The 17,735-nt window shown below is 42.9% G+C and overlaps 1 protein-coding gene across 1 annotated transcript in view; it reads left to right on the top strand.

Moving 5' to 3' along the window:
• gal3st4 (galactose-3-O-sulfotransferase 4) overlaps positions 1 to 16,597 on the top strand; it is a 46,080-nt gene extending 29,483 nt beyond the window's left edge. The window contains exons 3-6 of the mRNA XM_080450594.1: positions 8,320 to 8,632; positions 12,319 to 12,606; positions 14,398 to 14,610; positions 15,866 to 16,597. Coding sequence (XP_080306720.1) covers positions 8,320 to 8,632; positions 12,319 to 12,606; positions 14,398 to 14,610; positions 15,866 to 16,522 — 1,471 coding nt within the window. The 3' untranslated portion in view covers positions 16,523 to 16,597. The remainder of the gene's footprint in view (positions 1 to 8,319; positions 8,633 to 12,318; positions 12,607 to 14,397; positions 14,611 to 15,865) is intronic.
• The last annotated feature ends 1,138 nt before the right edge of the window (positions 16,598 to 17,735 follow it).

The following is a 17,735-nucleotide window of genomic DNA, read 5'->3' on the forward strand; positions in this document are numbered from 1 at the left end:
CAACAGTGATAGTTAAGCCTGTCAATAATCTGAAGGAATTCTGGTGGAGTCGCGTACTGAGTGATGACACATGACTCCCTGTGTGCGCTCCAGCTCCATGGATTAAAACCACATTTAAATGTTAAATATGCATCAGACTCAAGCTCTCTAAAACAGTGGTTCTCAAAGTGGGCTCCGGGGACCCCTACGAGTCCTTGAGGGGGTTCCAACGGTTCCCCAGCAAAACAGTAACAGGAGTCTCCATGTCTCTCCAACTCTGTATTAACTCCTATAGTGCCAATGACGTCTTTTGACGGCCGTTTTCAGTGTGCCATTAGTGCCAATGACGTCTTTTGACGTCACCTTTCTTTTTAATCTCAAAGGAACTAGGAGAAAACGATTTTCAAAAAGTTAATTCTCCAGCCACTTCAATGTTAAAAAAAAAAACGGATAATTTTTTTTCTCCGTTTGATCCATAATGCCTTTGGCATATGGACCAACAAGCTTGAAATAAGCTGGCAGTGAATGAGTTAATAGTCAGGGGATATTTAAAAAATCTTGGAATAAATTCCTTACCAAAAAAAATCTTCACCAATGTGTTTGTAAAGGTGTCTAGTAACACATCTCATAAAGACTGAAATGCAGTTTCCCTTGGGGAATTTGTGACAGCTCCTGAAAGTTGGGGTACCCACCATTAGCCTGGTAAACCCTCCCTCCGGAAATCTCATTTCTATTTGATTCCAGGAGTGAGTCTGGCCTGATAGCCCTTTGTGGGGGTTTCTAGTGGAATTACCAGCTAACCGAGCCTATCAGCGTCGTCGCTCATTGTTCTGTGATTGACAGCTTACGTTGGCCAATCAGGTGGCGAGTTCGAGTGAGCCCAAAACACGAACGGCAGCCATCTTTTTCTTGTCCGCTATAATCTCCGCTATTTTTTTACTTCAAAAAGCTCTCTAACTTCTATTTTGAGGCACGGAATTTACTTATAATATATCGTTTGGATAGAATTTAGTTGTTTAACTTCATATATGTGGTCAATTAATCATGACGAAGCCTATTTAAAAATAAAAATTTAGAGAACCGGTAGGGGTGGGCAGTGACACCCATGTATCCGAATAAGGCAACCCATTTTGGCCATGGCTGTCTCAAAAGTCCCGTTGCGTCACATTAGACTGGTGAACTGCTGATTGGCTGAAGGGGAAAAAATATCATTGGCTGAAGGGGTTGTCAGTCAACGGTATTACTTCCGCCCAACTCAGCCTGCAGCCAATATTGCAGAATGGGCGATCAGCCCAGACTCACTCCTGGAATCAAATAGAAATGAGATTTCCGGAGGGAGGGTTTACCAGGCTAACCCACCATAACCTTATGCGGGAAAATAAATCAAATTTTAATTCTGTTTTAAGTAGCATGTGAGGGGTCAAACTAGGGTGTTTTTATGATTCTGAATCCATTGCAAGCATTTGTTTTGCACCAAAACCACTCCTTGGGCTAAAAACGGCCATAGCCATCCTTTTCCAGGTATACTTTTTGTGTAAAAAGCCCATTGAGATTGGGCCGTTTTTAGCCCAAGGAGTGGTTTTGGTGCAAAATAGAATTAAATTTAGTTTTTTTTCCCCGCATAAGGTTATGGTGGGTACCCCAACTTTCAGCAGCTGTCAAAAATTCCCCTAGGGAAACTGCATTTCAGTCTTTGTGAGATGTGTTACGAGACACCTTTACAAACACATTGGTGAAGATTTTTTTTGGTAAGGAATTTATTCCAAGATTGGAAATGTTTCTGCTAATATCCCCTGACTATAAACAAAAAATGCATTTTCAGGTCCGGATACCAATTGTATCCAATCAGGATGGAGAACTCACACAGGATACAGATTAAACAAGTGAAATTGGAAGTGATGACACTAAGAAATGAGCAGACAACTGTGGAACTGGAACACTATACAATTGAAGCTGATAATAGATAGAACAAACACTCTATAGCAATGAGTACTATCAGAATATAGTGCTTGAAACTTTTAACAAAAAAAGTTTTGTTTTAACAAAAGAAATAGCACTTACCCTACCATTAACCACTTTAACCCTTTATCATTTATATGAGGTATTTGAAAATAGCCGATCTACAATCTCACAGGACAGTAGACTGACAGGAAATGAGAGAGAGATGGGGAGTGACACGCAGCAAAGGCCGTTGGGACCGGGACTCGAACCCGTGACGCGCTGTCAGGCTACGTTGTATCTAGGTGCCCAGACCGTTACGCCAGCGGTCCGGGCCTAGAGTATGTGTGGGTTTTTGACATGAAAGTATTTAGCACCACTGTTCCGAAGGGTTTGTAGAATATGAGTCTTATCAGGCAAGCCAAGTGTATTTGTATACCACATTTCAACAAGGTAATTCAAAGTCCTTTACATAAACCATTAAGCATTAACCCATTCAATCCGGGAACGCATCTCTGTCATTGTAAGATTTCATTGGCTATTCAAAAGTAGCAGATATACAAGCGCTATGAGCTTGTAGATCTGCTATTTTTTGGAAAAATCATGAAAATGTGTGCAAATATTAGATTTTTTTCTTTTTGTAAGCGGACAATTGTAACTCAAATCTGTGCTGGGGGTCCCTGGAACAAAATATTTTAAAATGTTTCGCTTTTAAGAATATATTCTTAATAAGATTTGCACACATTATCACTATTTTTCTAAAATAGCAGATCTACAAGCTCATAGCGCGGCACTCGGTGCCGCGCTATGAGCTTGTAGATCTGCTATTTTTGAATAGCCAAATAAATCTTAAAATGACACAAATGATGCTTTCCCGGTCTTAAAGGGTTAAGACACAAAACGCTTCTGCGAGTGCGAAGGAAACGCATGAAAGGAAATTTGAACGCAAGAAGAAAAACAAAGAACAAAGAGAATAAAATTACTGTGCAGAAGAAATGATTAAAAAACACGAGTCAAAGGTAGCAGCAAAGAGAAAGGTGTTCTCTTTGATTTAACCCCTTTAAAACCGCGAAGGCATACGTGTCATTTTAGATTTTAGCTCTATATATAGCACATTAGTTGGCTCTTAAAAAGAGCAGATATACAAGCTCATGGTGCGTCACTTCATGTCGCGCCATGAGCTTGTAGATCTGCTATTTTTGTAAAAACGTGAGAATTTGTGAGAATCTTTGAATATATATATATATATTTTTAAAACCAACATTTTTTAAATATTTTTTTAAGATACTTTGTTTGGCTTTTATGCCTTTTATTGATAGGATAGGATAGTAGGCTGACAGGGAATGGGGAGAGAGATTGGGGGTGACATGCAGCAAAGGCTGTCGGGATCGGGACTCGAACCCATGACACGTTGTCACGATACTTTTTAGTCTAGGTGCCTGGACTTTGCCCCTGGGGGTCCCTGGAACTAAACATTTTGAGATTGGGATCGGCGGCCAAATACATATCATTTTGGGGGTCCTTGACATGAAAAAAGTTTGAGAACCACTGATAAATTTTTTTTAAGAAGGTTTTAGAAGACCTCTTTAGAATCGGCCTCAGGTCTTAATGGGTTAAAAGAAGTGAGAGTTGCAGCAGACCTGCAGGATCTGTTTGTTCCAGATATCTGTATGTGTGGAGCATGAAAACTGCCTCTTCATGTTTAGTTTTGGTTCCAGAGACAGAAAGCAGAACCTTTTCCCAGATGACCTGAGAGCTCTGGATGGTTCACGACGTAGCACAAGATCACACATGTAGTTTTGGCCCCTTAAAACCATTCAATGCTTTATAAACACACAGTATAGTCAACTCTCTGACCAGACTGGTTTTAAAGGAGCACTCGGCCCTTTTTCAACCTTATCTTCATATAATTGGTCCTCACTAATGCTCATTTTCAGTCTGTCTACCTGCTCTGCATCTCAGAGATGGGCAGTTCACAAACTTTACTCTCTACATTATTGGTTTACAATGATCCCAGCAATTGCACAAACACAAAATCAAACTTCTTCTTTTTTTATGCAAGTACAATGGCTTATGTTTCAATGTGCTAACTTTCCAGGAAGAGAAAGACTCTAGTTTCCAACAGCATGGAATCCCCATTGATGATGTCATTGTATAAGGTTTCTGAACTGTCCACAGCCCACCTCTGAGACACAGAGCGAGTAGACAGAAATGGTGGCGTCTACATGTAATAGTGAGCATTATACTGTATGAAGATAAGGCTGGACATGGGTGAAGTGCTCCTTTAACCCTTTAAGACCGGGAACGCATATGTGTGTCATTTTTAGATTCCTTTGGCTATTAAAAAATAGCAGATTTACAAGCTCATAGCGCGGCACCGTGCTATGAGCTTGTAGATCTGCTATTTTTGAAAAAGCTTGACAATTTGTGCAAATATTTGAATATACTATATATTTTTTTTAAAGATTTGCACAAATGTTCACATTTTTTAAAAATAGTAGATCTACAAGCTCATAGCGTGGCACTCGGTGCCACGCTATGAGCTTGTAGATCTGCTATTTTTGAATAGCCTAAGAAATCTAAAATGACACAGATGCGTTCCCGGATTGAATGGTTTAAACTGGGATCGCCTGAACTGTCTTGCTCACGAGGAAACTCACCTGAAGTCATCGTAACTCATGACTGCAACGACTAATACACCAAACTTTTCAGTCTCTCGTTTCCGAAAAGGCATGTTTCACCTGCTGAAAAAGACATCTGACATTGTGGTACTTAGCATATTCAAATAGTCAGGCCCTGTGAAGACCCACGCATGTTTCACCATCGTGGCGACAAGCCATTCTACAAGCTTGTTGGAGTGTAGTCAGTGTCTGCTAACAAATGACTATCTGCCTCTGGCCTTATCTTTTATCTGCACTACTTCAATGACCATAATAAGTAATCACTGGCGCGTACTGGCTGCTTCCACTCCTCTCCTCTCCTCTCCTCTCCTCTCCTCTCCTCTCCTCTCCTCTCCTCTCCTCCTAATGTTATTGTTTACAGCTGAGGTTTTGCACCCTGCAGCATTCTGCAGCAGTGTAGATCTTGTATGGGTAGTGGTGGATAGTAACTAAATACACTTACTCAAGTACTAGACAGCGTTGAGGTACTTTTACTTTACTTGAGTATCCATGTCCAGTTTTTTTTTAACACTTTATACTTGTACTCCACTACATCTCAGAGGCAAATATTGTACTTTTGTTCACTCCACTCCACTTTAGTTACTAGTTACATTAATTTAACTTTATTAAATATATTAATTTTACACTTCGTCTACATGAAAATAGCAGATCTACAAGCTCACAACACAACTTGTAGTTGTAGAGCTTGTAGTAAACCAAAAAAAAGGGGGACAAAGGGACATTCTGCATGATGAGTACTTTCACCATTGGCACTTGAAATACATTTTGATACCAATGCGATGCATTTCTACATTATGGTATTGCTACTTTTACTTAGAGTAAAACGTCTGAGAGTACTTCCTCCAGCAGTGCTTTGATGTGATGATAAGAGCTTTAGCATGATAAGATGTGTGCTAATGTAATGTTATTGTTTACAGCGGTGCCCACCCCGCAGCCTTCATTCTGCTGCAGTGTGTACATCTCATAGGGGTCTTTGTCGGCTTTGTTGTTCCGCGATAACGAGACAAGAACGCGTTGATAGCAAACTAGGCCGGTTTTATTATCACTGTGTCTGTGTGTGTTGTCCACAGCCTGGTTTAAAGCTGCAGTTCCGGAACGTATTTTAATGAATAAAACTTTATTTTACACTTTCTCTACCCAGGGGTCTTGTGTAGTATGTGGGACCCCTAGGATATTGATTCTCAAACCTTTTCATATCAGAAAATGAATATGTATTTTCCTGCAGACCCCCATCTAAATATTTTTGCTCCAGGGACCCCGATACACGATTTGTTTATTATTTATTTTTAAATAGCCGATGTATAGTGTGCCATTTAAGCGGTCGAACTGATTTTGATGCTATATTAAATTATTTCGCTGGGGACCCCCTGCAACCCCCTCAAGGACCCCTGGGGGGGTCCCCTGACCCCACTTTGGCAACCGCTGCTCCAGGGGGTCCTCAGAGTTGCTACATGCAAAAACGTTGTAGACCCCTAAGCCCAGTGTCTCGCTTGGATGACCGGTAGATGTCTGGTATCTCGCGGCGGAGACTCGAGTTTGAATCCCTGGGTAGGCCAAAACTTAAGGAGCGTAGCTTTAACACATTGGGTGCCAAGTTGAGTGCCAAAACCGTATATATACGGTTTTTGAAAAAAAAAAAAAAAAAACCTTTTTTTTTTTTTTCCCCTTCACAGCAACAGGAAATATCACTCCTACAAGATTTAGACTCCAATCCACCTCCTGGTTAACTTATGACTTAAAAAACCTGTATCTCGGCTCCTGTGTACTTTTTTTTTTTACGATGTTAATTTAACTATTTTCAACTAGCTGCAACTATGGAACGGATTACCGAATGTTTTTAATTTTTTCCCCCCGATTGTACGAGACCTGTATGTGTGTAATGAGGGGATCACCGTGAGGACGGTGATCACTGAAAATATTTTGTGACTACTTGAAAAAGGTTCAAAATTTAAAAAAAATCCTGGCACTCAAAGTATAATATTTTTATAAACCTCTGGCACCCAATGTGTTAGTGAAATGTAGACTAGTAATTATTGCACCCTTCTGTTTTTTTCTTCTTCCCTGCAGGTGATTGCATGCAAAAGTGTAATAAAAGTGTAGAATGTAGTGATAATACCAGCATTCCCTTTTCCCCGAAAGACTCAGATTTGCAGTGTTTTCAGATCAATTGTGAATAACAGCGGGGGATAGCAAATGCTGTGTCCATTCCTCCTAACTCACTGCGTGGTTAGGAGATGGCATGCTGTTAGACTATTAATCCACGCCACTGAGTTTCATACACAGTAACAAATCCCCTGCATTAACCCATTAAGACTGGGAACGCATCTGTGTCATTTTAAGATTTCTTTGGCTATTCAAAAATAGCAGATCTACAAGCTCATAGAGCGGCACCGAGTGCCGCGCTACGAGCTTGTAGTTCTGCAATTTTTTTGTGCAATTTGGCCGATTCTGCAAATGTCTAAATCGAACAGTTTTTGGAAAAAAAAACGTATGTTGCTATATCAGTGGTTCTCCAACTTTTCATGCCAAAATGATATGTATTCGGTCGCCGACCCCCATATCAAAATGTTTTGTTCCAGGAACCCCCCAGAAGCAAAGATTTGAGTTACAAATGTTGGCTTTAAAAATATATATATTCAAAGATTTGCACACATTTTCAAGGTTTTTCAAAAATAGCAGATCTACAAGCTCATAGCGCGGCACCGAGTGCCGCGCTATGAGCTTGTAGATCTGCTATTTTTGAATAGCCAAAGAAATGAAAAATGACACAGACGTGTTCCCGGTCTTAAAGGGGTAATGCTGCGATTCGGAACTTAACAGCTCTATAATTGTAATCATTACTGTTTAGTGTTTGTTCAGTAACAGGGGTCTCTCCCTGAGTCCCTGTCTCTCCAGCTCTTTAGTAAACAGTAAACACATTTTCTGAGAGAACTCATACAGAATACAGAATTAACAAGTGAGGCCTGGACCGCTGGCATAGCGGTCCAGGCACCTACTGTATAGGCTCCAAAGTAGCCTGACAGCACGTTGCGGTTTCGAGTCCCAATCCCGACGGACTTTGCTGCATGTCACTCCCCATTTCCTGTCAAACTACTATCCTATCAATAAAAAAAGCCAAACAATACATCTTTTAAAAAAAAAGAAGAAAAACAAAAAAAGAAGAATTAACAAGTGAAATTAGAACTGATGAAACAAAACAAAAAATTGGTCCTCTGTTCTGATTGGATGAAACAGGCAACCCGCCTGACAATGTATTTTTTGCTTAGTAAAGAGTTGGAGAGACGTGGAGACCCCTGTTACTGTTTTAGTTTGAACCCAACAGCGAAATCTTCCCCCACAATACGTATGCTGGGGTTTAACCCATTAATACCGGGAACACATCTGTGTCATTTTAAGATTTCTTTGGGCTATTCAAAAATAGCAGATCTACAAGCTCATAGCGCGGCACCGAGCTATGAGCTTGTAGATCTGCTATTTTTGAAAAATCTTAAAGATTTGTGAAAATCTCTGAATAGATATATTTTTCAAGCAAACATTTGTAACTCAAATCTTTGCTTCTGAGGGTCCCTGGAACAAAATATTTTGAGATGGGGGTCCGCGGCCAAATAGTTTGAGAACCACTGATATAGCAACATTTAGAAGACATTTTGTAGAATCGGCCTCAGGTCTTAATGGGTTAAGTGACTAAAATGACCCTCTCTCTCTCTCTCTGTTCATCCAGCAGCGTCCAGCCGGCGGCGGCAGCGCGGGGGTCCCTCTTCTCCTCGTCCCCCGAGGCCCAGGGCGGGGGGCTGGGCTCGTGCCGGCCCCACACCCACGTCATGTTCCTGAAGACCCACAAGACGGCCTCCAGCACTGTGCTCAACATGCTGTACCGCTTCGGCGAGGAGCGCGACCTCCGCTTCGCACTGCCCGTGGGCTACCAGCTGGGCTACCCGCTGCCCTTCAACGCCCACCGCGTCAAGGGCTACCGCGGGCCCCGCGCCATCGAGTTCCACCTGATGGGCAACCACATGCGCTTCAACAAGCCTGAGGTGAGACCGCTCTTATTGACTTAAAACTAGGGCTTTCTTATTGACTTAAGACTACGACTTAGCATAGCATCTAGATGCTATGCTACTGACTTTTTCAATTCAATTCAATTTTTATTACAGTGTCAAATCACAACAAGTTGTCTCAAGACACTTTACATATAGAGCAGAGACCCGACAGTCCCACCCTGAGCAAGCAATTTTGCGACAGTGTTAACGAAAAACTCCCCCTTAACTGGAAGAAAGGGGGAGACCCCAAAGGGGGAGACCCCACCCTAGAGCCTAGGCAGACCCTAGGCTCTAGGGTGGGGGCCTTCTGCCTCGACCGTGTCGGGGGGGAAAGAAGAGAGAGAGAGGGAGAGACAGAGAGAGAGATACAAGTAGTGGAAATAACAATAATAGTAAATATAATAGTTTAAGATAGTATATGATAATATAATATAGTTCAACAATAATGTGTATACAGTATACAATGGTATAATCTCAAGAATGTTGAGATAATATACAGTATAGTGGTATAGTATAATATAGTAGCAATATAGTAGACTTAAGACTAGGGCTTAAGTCTGGGTGGGGACCCCCCGAACATCATGTGGGGTCCCGACCCACAGGTTGAGAACCACTGTTCTGTACCTGTGGTTTTCAAAGTGTGTGTGTGGGGGGGGGGGGGGGGGGCACGACCCCATGAAGCCTCTGGTCTGAAAGAAATATGCCCCTCCCACCACATTTGTAAGCCAATTACAGGCGAACAGCCGGGACTTCCCAGATCATGTGTGCCTAATTTGGTGGGGGAATAAACTCATTTTCTGCAACAAACAGTGACATTTGTGGTTCTCCCTATGGGTCTGAGTGAAGTGGCTTTTCACTCTGTGACGACCATGCAGTCTTGTGCAAAGGTTAAAATGTCATTTAGATGTTATTTAGACAGATGCTAGGTTCATTTGTTTACCTGCCACTCTATAGATTCAATGTACAGATTATATGTTTATTACATTATATTGTTTAGACTGATGCTAGGTTTTTGGTTTACCCGTGATCCTAGTTTACTGAGGCACTACACTGTCTCTTTATTTATATAGATTATGCGTTTACCTTACTTACTGTAAGTTGCTCTGGATAAAGAGCGTTTGCTAAATGCCTAAATTGTAAATTGTATGCGTTGTTTAGACGCCCCTCAATAGTCAATATGTGATTAAAATATTGGGTCAATCAAAAACAAAAACATGAGCTTTTTCTTTTCTTTCTTTTTTTCTTTTTATAGGCCCCACACAACCCCACATCTCAGCTTTCATATTGTTTTTCTTCATCAATAATGCAGTGGTTCTCAAAGTGGGGTCCTTGTGGGGGTTCCAGGGGGTCCCCAGCAAAATGTGTTAATAATTTAGCATCAAAATCCGGTTAACCACTTTAAAACCTGTATACATTAATAAATAGCCGATCTACTAAATAAATAGCCCATCTATAAGCTCACAGTGCGTCAGTAGATCTGCTATTTTAAAAACCTATTTAGAATATTTTTTTTCTTTTTAACAACACAAATCTTGTATGGGGGTCCCTGGCACAAAATCTTTTCAGGAGGTCCGAAGCCAGATACACATGAATTTGGGGGTCCTTGCCATGAAAACGTTTCAGAATCACTGCAATATACAAGAAGACATTTTCAGACAAGTCAGTTTTTTTATGTGGCCCTTTTTTAAAATGCGTGTCCATAAAACGAAAAGAATAAATGAGGAAATGATTGGTGGAAAAAAAACACTTGACTGGCTGTGATGCAATGAACAGCTTTGTGTGTTTCCTGCTGGCTTGGTTTGCATAGTGTGGATTTGCATTGGATGGGCCGTGGCCATCGGTTGTCATATATGACGCGTACATGCATACCGCTGTGTGAACGCAACTCGCATGTATTTGTACAGCTCTTAACGCTGTGAACCCCGGCACGCCTATCCTGGTGAGAACCAGGTAAAAATAGCCGATCTATAACTTGAGCTCGAGCTTGTAGATCGGCTATTTTTGGCGAAGAGATTTGGTGTAGAAGACGGAAAAAAGGTGGTCTGAGTATAGTTGTAACTCAAGTCCATTTCTATATGTCCATTTTTTTTCCCTCGGAAGGGGAGGTGATACTATTACTACAAATTGACCTCATTCCGAGCTTCGGAAAGGTGATCCCGGGGAACCTTTCCTTGGAACCCGTAGCACCTCCAGAAGTTCTGACTCTCCGAACTAATAGTTCGGGAAGCCTTTCCGAAACCAGGACATTTTCAAAACGTTGGAAGGAGTTATGTATGGGCCTTAAAGGTTTCATGACGTTCAGTTTTACCACACATTAAAAGTCTTTGTCATGGTCCTTCAAACGTGTATAGAAAGTTTTAACAAAAAATTCCACTCCATTGATCCATGGCAGGTGTTTTTCTCTCACATTTCTAAAGCCTTTTCAACTGCAATGAAAAAAGAAATCTTTGCCTGCGGGTGTCGCTGTTGAGGGATTTTGCCTGTCAATCATCGCCTCTGCTCCGCCCCCCCCCAAAGGAAAGGATAGGGGAGGGGAGGGGCAAGGAGGAGAGTGGGCGGGATTAATCGGCTGTGACCTCACTGCCGAAGGGCCAAGCTCAGATTACTTTTCAGCCTAATTATTCAGAAAACCCCAGACCACAGAAAATCCACTGAATGTTCAAAGTTCAGATTTTTTGGGTGTAATTGAGGTCATAAAACCCCCCAAAAAACATAAAAAATTAAAAAAGTGAAAATGAATGTCATAGAACCTTTAAGACTAGAGCATTGGTTTTCAAAGTGGGGTCCTTGGGCGGAGGTTCCATGGGGTCCCCATCAAAAGTAGTTATGTAGCGTCACAATCACTTTAACAAAGTTATCCATATTTTGGTTATTCAATAATAGCATATATACTGTACAAGCTCACAGCACGTCACTTCCTGGCACAAAACCTTTTCAGATGGGGTCCGCGGCCAAATACAATTTGGGGGTCCTTGACTTTTCTCAAAGTGGTTCTCAAAAGTTTGAGAGCCACTGGTCTTTAGGGTTAATCCCTGCATTACATTCTCCAAGGTTTTTCTTTTCTTTTTCTTTCTTTTTTCTTTCTTACAAAGGAACACATTAACAAAGGAAACAAAACCTGTCCTCTGCCCTCTGTACCTGCTCAGAATAGCAGTGCTGTTTGTTTTACCACGTTAATGTTTGCACTAGGTGATCACTCATTGAGCACAATGACACCTACGTAGGTGCTCCGTCAAATCTACTCAAAGAGAGGTTAGCCATCGATGCTGTCGGCCAGAAACCTCTTATCTCCATATTCTAACTTTTTGTGTTTTTTCATAAATTAACGCCCTATTTGATCACACTGTACTACAGCGTCACACAAACGCATGAAAAGTAGCAGATCTACAAGCTCAAAACACGGCGGTGAATCTTGTAGATATGCTACTTTTGCTTTGGACATAATGAGGTTTCCACCCGACAGAGAGGATATAGTGAAAGGACCAGGAGTGCGAGAGTTACAGTAATTTAAATAATAACTTTATTGTTTTGAGCTTCCAGATGAAAATGTTTGAAAATAGTTTTTCCAAATGGCAATGTTTATGACGATCATGCAAAAATATAATTGCAATTATCTGAAATAATTGCGACTATTATGTGACGGGCCTAACATCTATGTGCTCTATGTCGCCCCCTGCCAGGTGGAGAAGGTGATGCCGGCGGACACCTTCTACTTCTCCATCATCCGGGACCCCGTGGCGCTGGCCGAGTCCTCCTTCGCCTACTACAAGGAGGTGGCGCCCGCCTTCCGCAAGGCCAAGGGGCTGGGCGACTTTGCCGACGACCCCCGCCGCTACTACGACGCCCGCCTGCGGAACAACCACTACGCCCGCAACCTGCTGTGGTTCGACTTCGGCATGGACCACAACGCCAACTTCTCCGTGGCGCTGGCGCGCCGCGGGGAGGCGGCCGTCCGCCGGGCCTTCAAGGTAAGAGAGAGGGCGACGATCGTTGATGTTTACATGCTTTGTCCATATCGAAACGACTATATCAGTTTCTTTTTTCATATGATTATATCGTCGCTGTCGGGCAGAAACCTCTTATCTCCATGTTTTTACATAAATTAATCCATTCAATCCGGGAACGCCTCTGTGTCATTTTAGATCTCTTTTGGCTATTCAAAAATAGCAGATCTACAAGCTCGTAGTGTCTACAGGCTCACTCTATGCGCTTGTAGATCTGCAATTGTTTTTTTTGTTTTTTTTATCTATATATTTTTTAAGCAAACATTTGTTACTCAAATCTTTGCTTCTGGGGGTCCCTGGAACAACATATTTTCAAATGTATATTTCAATGATTTGCACAAATGTTCACGATTTTTCATTTCATAAAATGACAGATGACATTCTACAGCGTCACATAAAAGCATCAAAAGTAGCAGATCTACAAGCTCGAAATGCGACGCAAAGCGACATGTTCGGCTTGTAGATCTGCTGTTTTTGCTATTTTGAATCCTGAAAAGTAACAGTTTTGGACATGTATGAGGTAAATGACTTAAAGGTGCAGTAAGTGATAATGATAGTTTTTGGTTAAAATAAGTCTTGAATAGCTCAATATTCTTAAAGTAATCATTGTCATAGAGTGGCTTCTTCAGTAACAGGAGTCTTCCCGTCTCTCCATCTCTTTAGTAAACAGAAAATGCATTTTCAGGTCAGGATAGGAATTTCATCCCATCAGGAGAACTCCTACTTACAGGATACAGGATAAACACGTACAGTTGGACTTGATTAAACAAATGAGCAAACACAATTGGAACTGCAACACAAGCCGATAAATGATGTTTGTGGTGTTCTTTCTCCTAATTGGATGAACATTTAATGTGTAGCCCGCCTGATTTTTGTTTACTAAAGAGCTGGAAGGATGGGAAACACTGGGGAACCCCCCAGTTACTGAAGGCATTTTGGTTTGACATTTCAACAACAAAGCAATTCAATGTGCTTTACATAAAACAATACAGCAGCGATGATTGCTTGTAGAATATAGAGCTTCAACTTTTTAATAGCCTGGTAAACCCTCCCTCCGGAAATCTCATTTCCATTTGATTTCAGGAGTGAGTCTGGCCTGATCCGCCTGTCTGCAATATTGGCTGTGCTGGAGTTGGGCGGGAGTAATACCGTTGACTGACAACCCCTTCAGCCAATGATAATTTTTCCCCTTCAGCCAATCAGCAGTTCACCAGTCTTAATGTGACGCGACGGGACTTTTGAGACAGCCATACCCAAAATGGGTTGCCTTTTTCGGATACAATGGTGTCACTGCCCGCCCCTACCGGTTCTCTAATTTTTTTTTAAAAAATAGGCTTTGTCATGATTAATTGACCACATATATGAAGTTAAACAACTAAATTCTATCCAAACGATATCTTATAAGTAAATTCCGTGCCTAGTTAGAGAGCTTTTTGAAGTAAAAAAGTAAAAGTAAAAAAGTAAAAGTAAAAAAATAGCGGAGAATTGGCCGCACAAGAAAAAGATGGCTGCCGTTCGTGTTTTGGGCTCACTCGAACTCGCCACCTGATTGGCCAACGTAAGCTGTCAATCAGAGAACAATGAGCGACGACGCTGATAGGCTCGGCCGTTTGGCATACACAGCCAATATTGCAGAAAGGCGGATCAGGCCAGACTCACTCCTGAAATCAAATGGAAATGAGATTTCCGGAGGGAGGGTTTACCAGGCTAAGGTCTTAATGGGTTTAACAATGATCCATCGCTCTCTGTTTCCAGCTCATCCTGGTGTCTGAGTACTTCGACCAGTCCATGGTGCTGCTCAGGCACGCCCTCTGCTGGCCGCTGGACGCCGTGGTCTCGTTCAGCCTGAACGCCCGCCAGCAGCGACCCAGCGGCATGGGGGGCGGGATGGGGGGCGTGGCCGGCTCCTGGGTGGGCAAGGCGGCCGCGGTGGCCGCCGGCGTGGCCGTGGGAGGTGGCCGACTGCAGGTAGGCACCATTATTACGTAACCGCCCAAGTCACCATTATTTGAGATAATTGCAATTAGTTGGGATAGTCTCAATTAGTTGAGATAATCTCAATTATTTTGTGTAATCTTCAAAATCGTTTCCATTTGTATTTTTAAATAAATCTGTTTAAAAAGAGTGAAAATAGCCGATCTGCAAGCTCACAACGCGTTGTGTCGTGATGTATTGTGAGCTTGTAGAACGGCTATTTACACTCTTTTTGAAGATCTTTTAAAGTATAACATGATTCAATGCATGGCGTGCATTGACCATAGTAAATCATCCAATCCATGATTGGATTATTGGATTATTATTTGGATTATTGTAGATTGTCAAGGCTATTTGAGCTATTTTTTAAATATTTTTAAAGTATAAAATAATTAAATCCATGGCCTGTTCTTACCATAGTAAATCATTGTTTACAATTATTGCTACTGGAAATTGCCAGTCATTTCTGTGTTTGTATTTCTATTTATTTATACATTTACTTATTTATTAATTTATTCACTCACTTCAACTGCCATTGAAATGAGCTTTTTAGCTTTTCATTGTAATTAATTAATCTATTAGTTTATTAATTTAGTTAGTTTTTTCTTTAGTTGTTGCCAGTGCAGAAATTTCAGGGAGGCCACGAAGGCCATAGCCGTCGTTGCCCCTCAGTTTGGCCTTGTACCCCTCCAAAAAATGGCATGCCCTGAGGCTACAGTGGCCTTAATGCCCCAGCTGACTGTACCACTTTTTCCTCTGTCTCTTTCTTGTCAATATGTAGACACCAGTGTCTCTTTCTTGTCAGTAGACACCAGTGTCTCTTTCTTGTCAATATGTAGACACCAGTGTCTCTTTCTTGTCAGTAGACACCAGTGTCTCTTTCTTGTCAGTAGACACCAGTGTCTCTTTCTTGTCAGTAGACACCAGTGTCTCTTTCTTGTCAGTAGACACCAGTGTCTTTTGTTGAGATTCTGAATTCTCCCCATCTTTAAACCAATCCAGTGACTTTGATTGGTGCAGGGCTGAGCATGGATCAGATTGTAAATACCACAATTTATTTATTTCACTGCAGATAAGTCTTTTAATGGACTAAAATCTTGTTTTATTTGATGGCCTTCCTGCCCTGGCATTTGACCTTTGTGCCCTCAAAAAATGGACAATACCGAAGGCCAAGTGGCTTTGACCCTAAAATGACAAAGGGCCTGGTTGCTGCTATAACTGAATTATTGTGCTCCTATACACCTTGCAGGCCAAGGCCCCGCCCAACCTGTCCCTGACGGCGGAGCAGCGCGAGAAGCTGCGCGACTGGAACGCTCTGGACTGGCACCTCTACCGGGCCTTCAACCAGACCTTCTGGGAGGAGGTGGACCGCTTCGGACGCGCCCGCATGGACCACGAGGTGGCGCTGCTCCGCTCCAGGCGGGACGCGCTGGCCGGCGTCTGCCTCCGCGACGGCGGCAGGCCCGTGGAGGCCCACCGGATCCGGGACAAGGCCATCCGGCCCTTCCAGAGCGGCCTGGTGAAGATCCTGGGCTACGAGCTCCAGCCGGGGCTGGACAACGCCACCACGCGGGCCTGCCTGAGGATGATCCGGCCCGAGATCCAGTACAAGGACGTGTTGGACGCCAAGCTGTTCCCGCGGGCCCCGCAGGCGCCCCAGGCCCAGCCGGGCCCTCCGCTGGTCCCCGACCAGGGACCCGTGATGATGGCGGCCGGGGGAGGAGTCGGGCCGTACGTCAGACAGGACTCGTCCAGGACAGGAGCGAGGCTGTCGTTAGGTGGAGGTGGAGGTGGAGGGGGAGGCAGGACAGCGGAGGAGGGGGAACGGGACTGGGACGGCAGCCGGCTGGTGCGGAGCAACCGCACTTTGGTGCGGAGGGAGGCGAAGGTGGCGAGGTTGAGATAGTGTGGGTCTCTGGGGCAGGGCTGGGCTTCAAGCATGGACTAAATCAAATATCACCTTCATTTTTTTTTTTTTCTTTTTTTTACAAATACCTCAATATTGATATTGTGACGATGATATCATTATTTTTTTTACAATTTGTTCCAAAACTACTATAGCCGAGCTACAAGCTCACTTGTTGGTTGAATTATTTTTGCTATTTTTGACAATTGCTGACCTATTTAAAAAAATACGGCTTGACCCACTTAACCACTTAAACCCCATATGGTTGACCGGAGTCCCTCAGGGCCGAATGCTAGGGTCTTTCTTTCGCAGAAAATAGCCATTCGTCAACGCGCTCACAACGCGTTGCAACGCAATGTGTTGTGAGCTTGTCGAAGGGCTATTTTCTGCGAAAGCTTTCCCCAGCTTACGAATGCAGGGGTTTTAAGTGGTTAAACCCTATAAATAGCCGATCTGCTAGATCTGCCTATTTTCACCGAATGTTTTGCCCCCAGAATAGAGAGGGGTTCAACTGGTTAAAACCAGGAAAACACTTAACGCCATATCGCGACATTGTTACAATATCCAAAATCCAAGCCGATATCTACTCTCATATCACAAAATAATATCGATATATATAACGCCCAGCCCTAGTTTGGGGTGAGCCTGTGGACAAGCCCCCCCCCCCCACCCTGTCACTCCGCCCCAGCGCCCCGCCTACCAACCGATCTACCTGCAGTAACCTTTTCGCCTTTTAAACTCCTGGACCAATGAATACAGGACGCTTATGAGCCTCGTGCGGATTTTTACGAGAGAGAGAGAAAAGAGACTCGTTTGGAGAAGAAGAAAAAAAAAAAAAAACGTCCTCTTGCACTTCCACTTTAAAACATTCTAGCTCGGCTTTTGCTCGTTTTCTTAAGACTTTGGAACGTCATTTTTGTCTTTTATCTCGTATCCTTATCTTTGATGAAGTCCTGGTTGTGTTGACACACGCTGGAGTATTGTATTTACAGGGTGTGGTTTGGGAATATATGCGCGCTGAGAGTGCTGGAGTGCTCTCTGGTCGTTCGTACATCCAAAGAGGTCAGTGCGTGGCTTTGAAAATTCAGTGCACTGCCCCCTACCTAGGTCAGTGGTTCTCAACCTCTGGGTCGCGACCCCCAGGGGCGTCCCTACTCCCCACATGATTTTTGGGGGGTCCCCAGATGACAGTGAAGTGACAAATTAAGAACTT

This window comes from Gymnoscopelus braueri, assembly GCF_963280865.1.
Source record: "Gymnoscopelus braueri genome assembly, chromosome: 15".
NCBI classification, from domain to species: Eukaryota; Metazoa; Chordata; class Actinopteri; order Myctophiformes; family Myctophidae; genus Gymnoscopelus; species Gymnoscopelus braueri.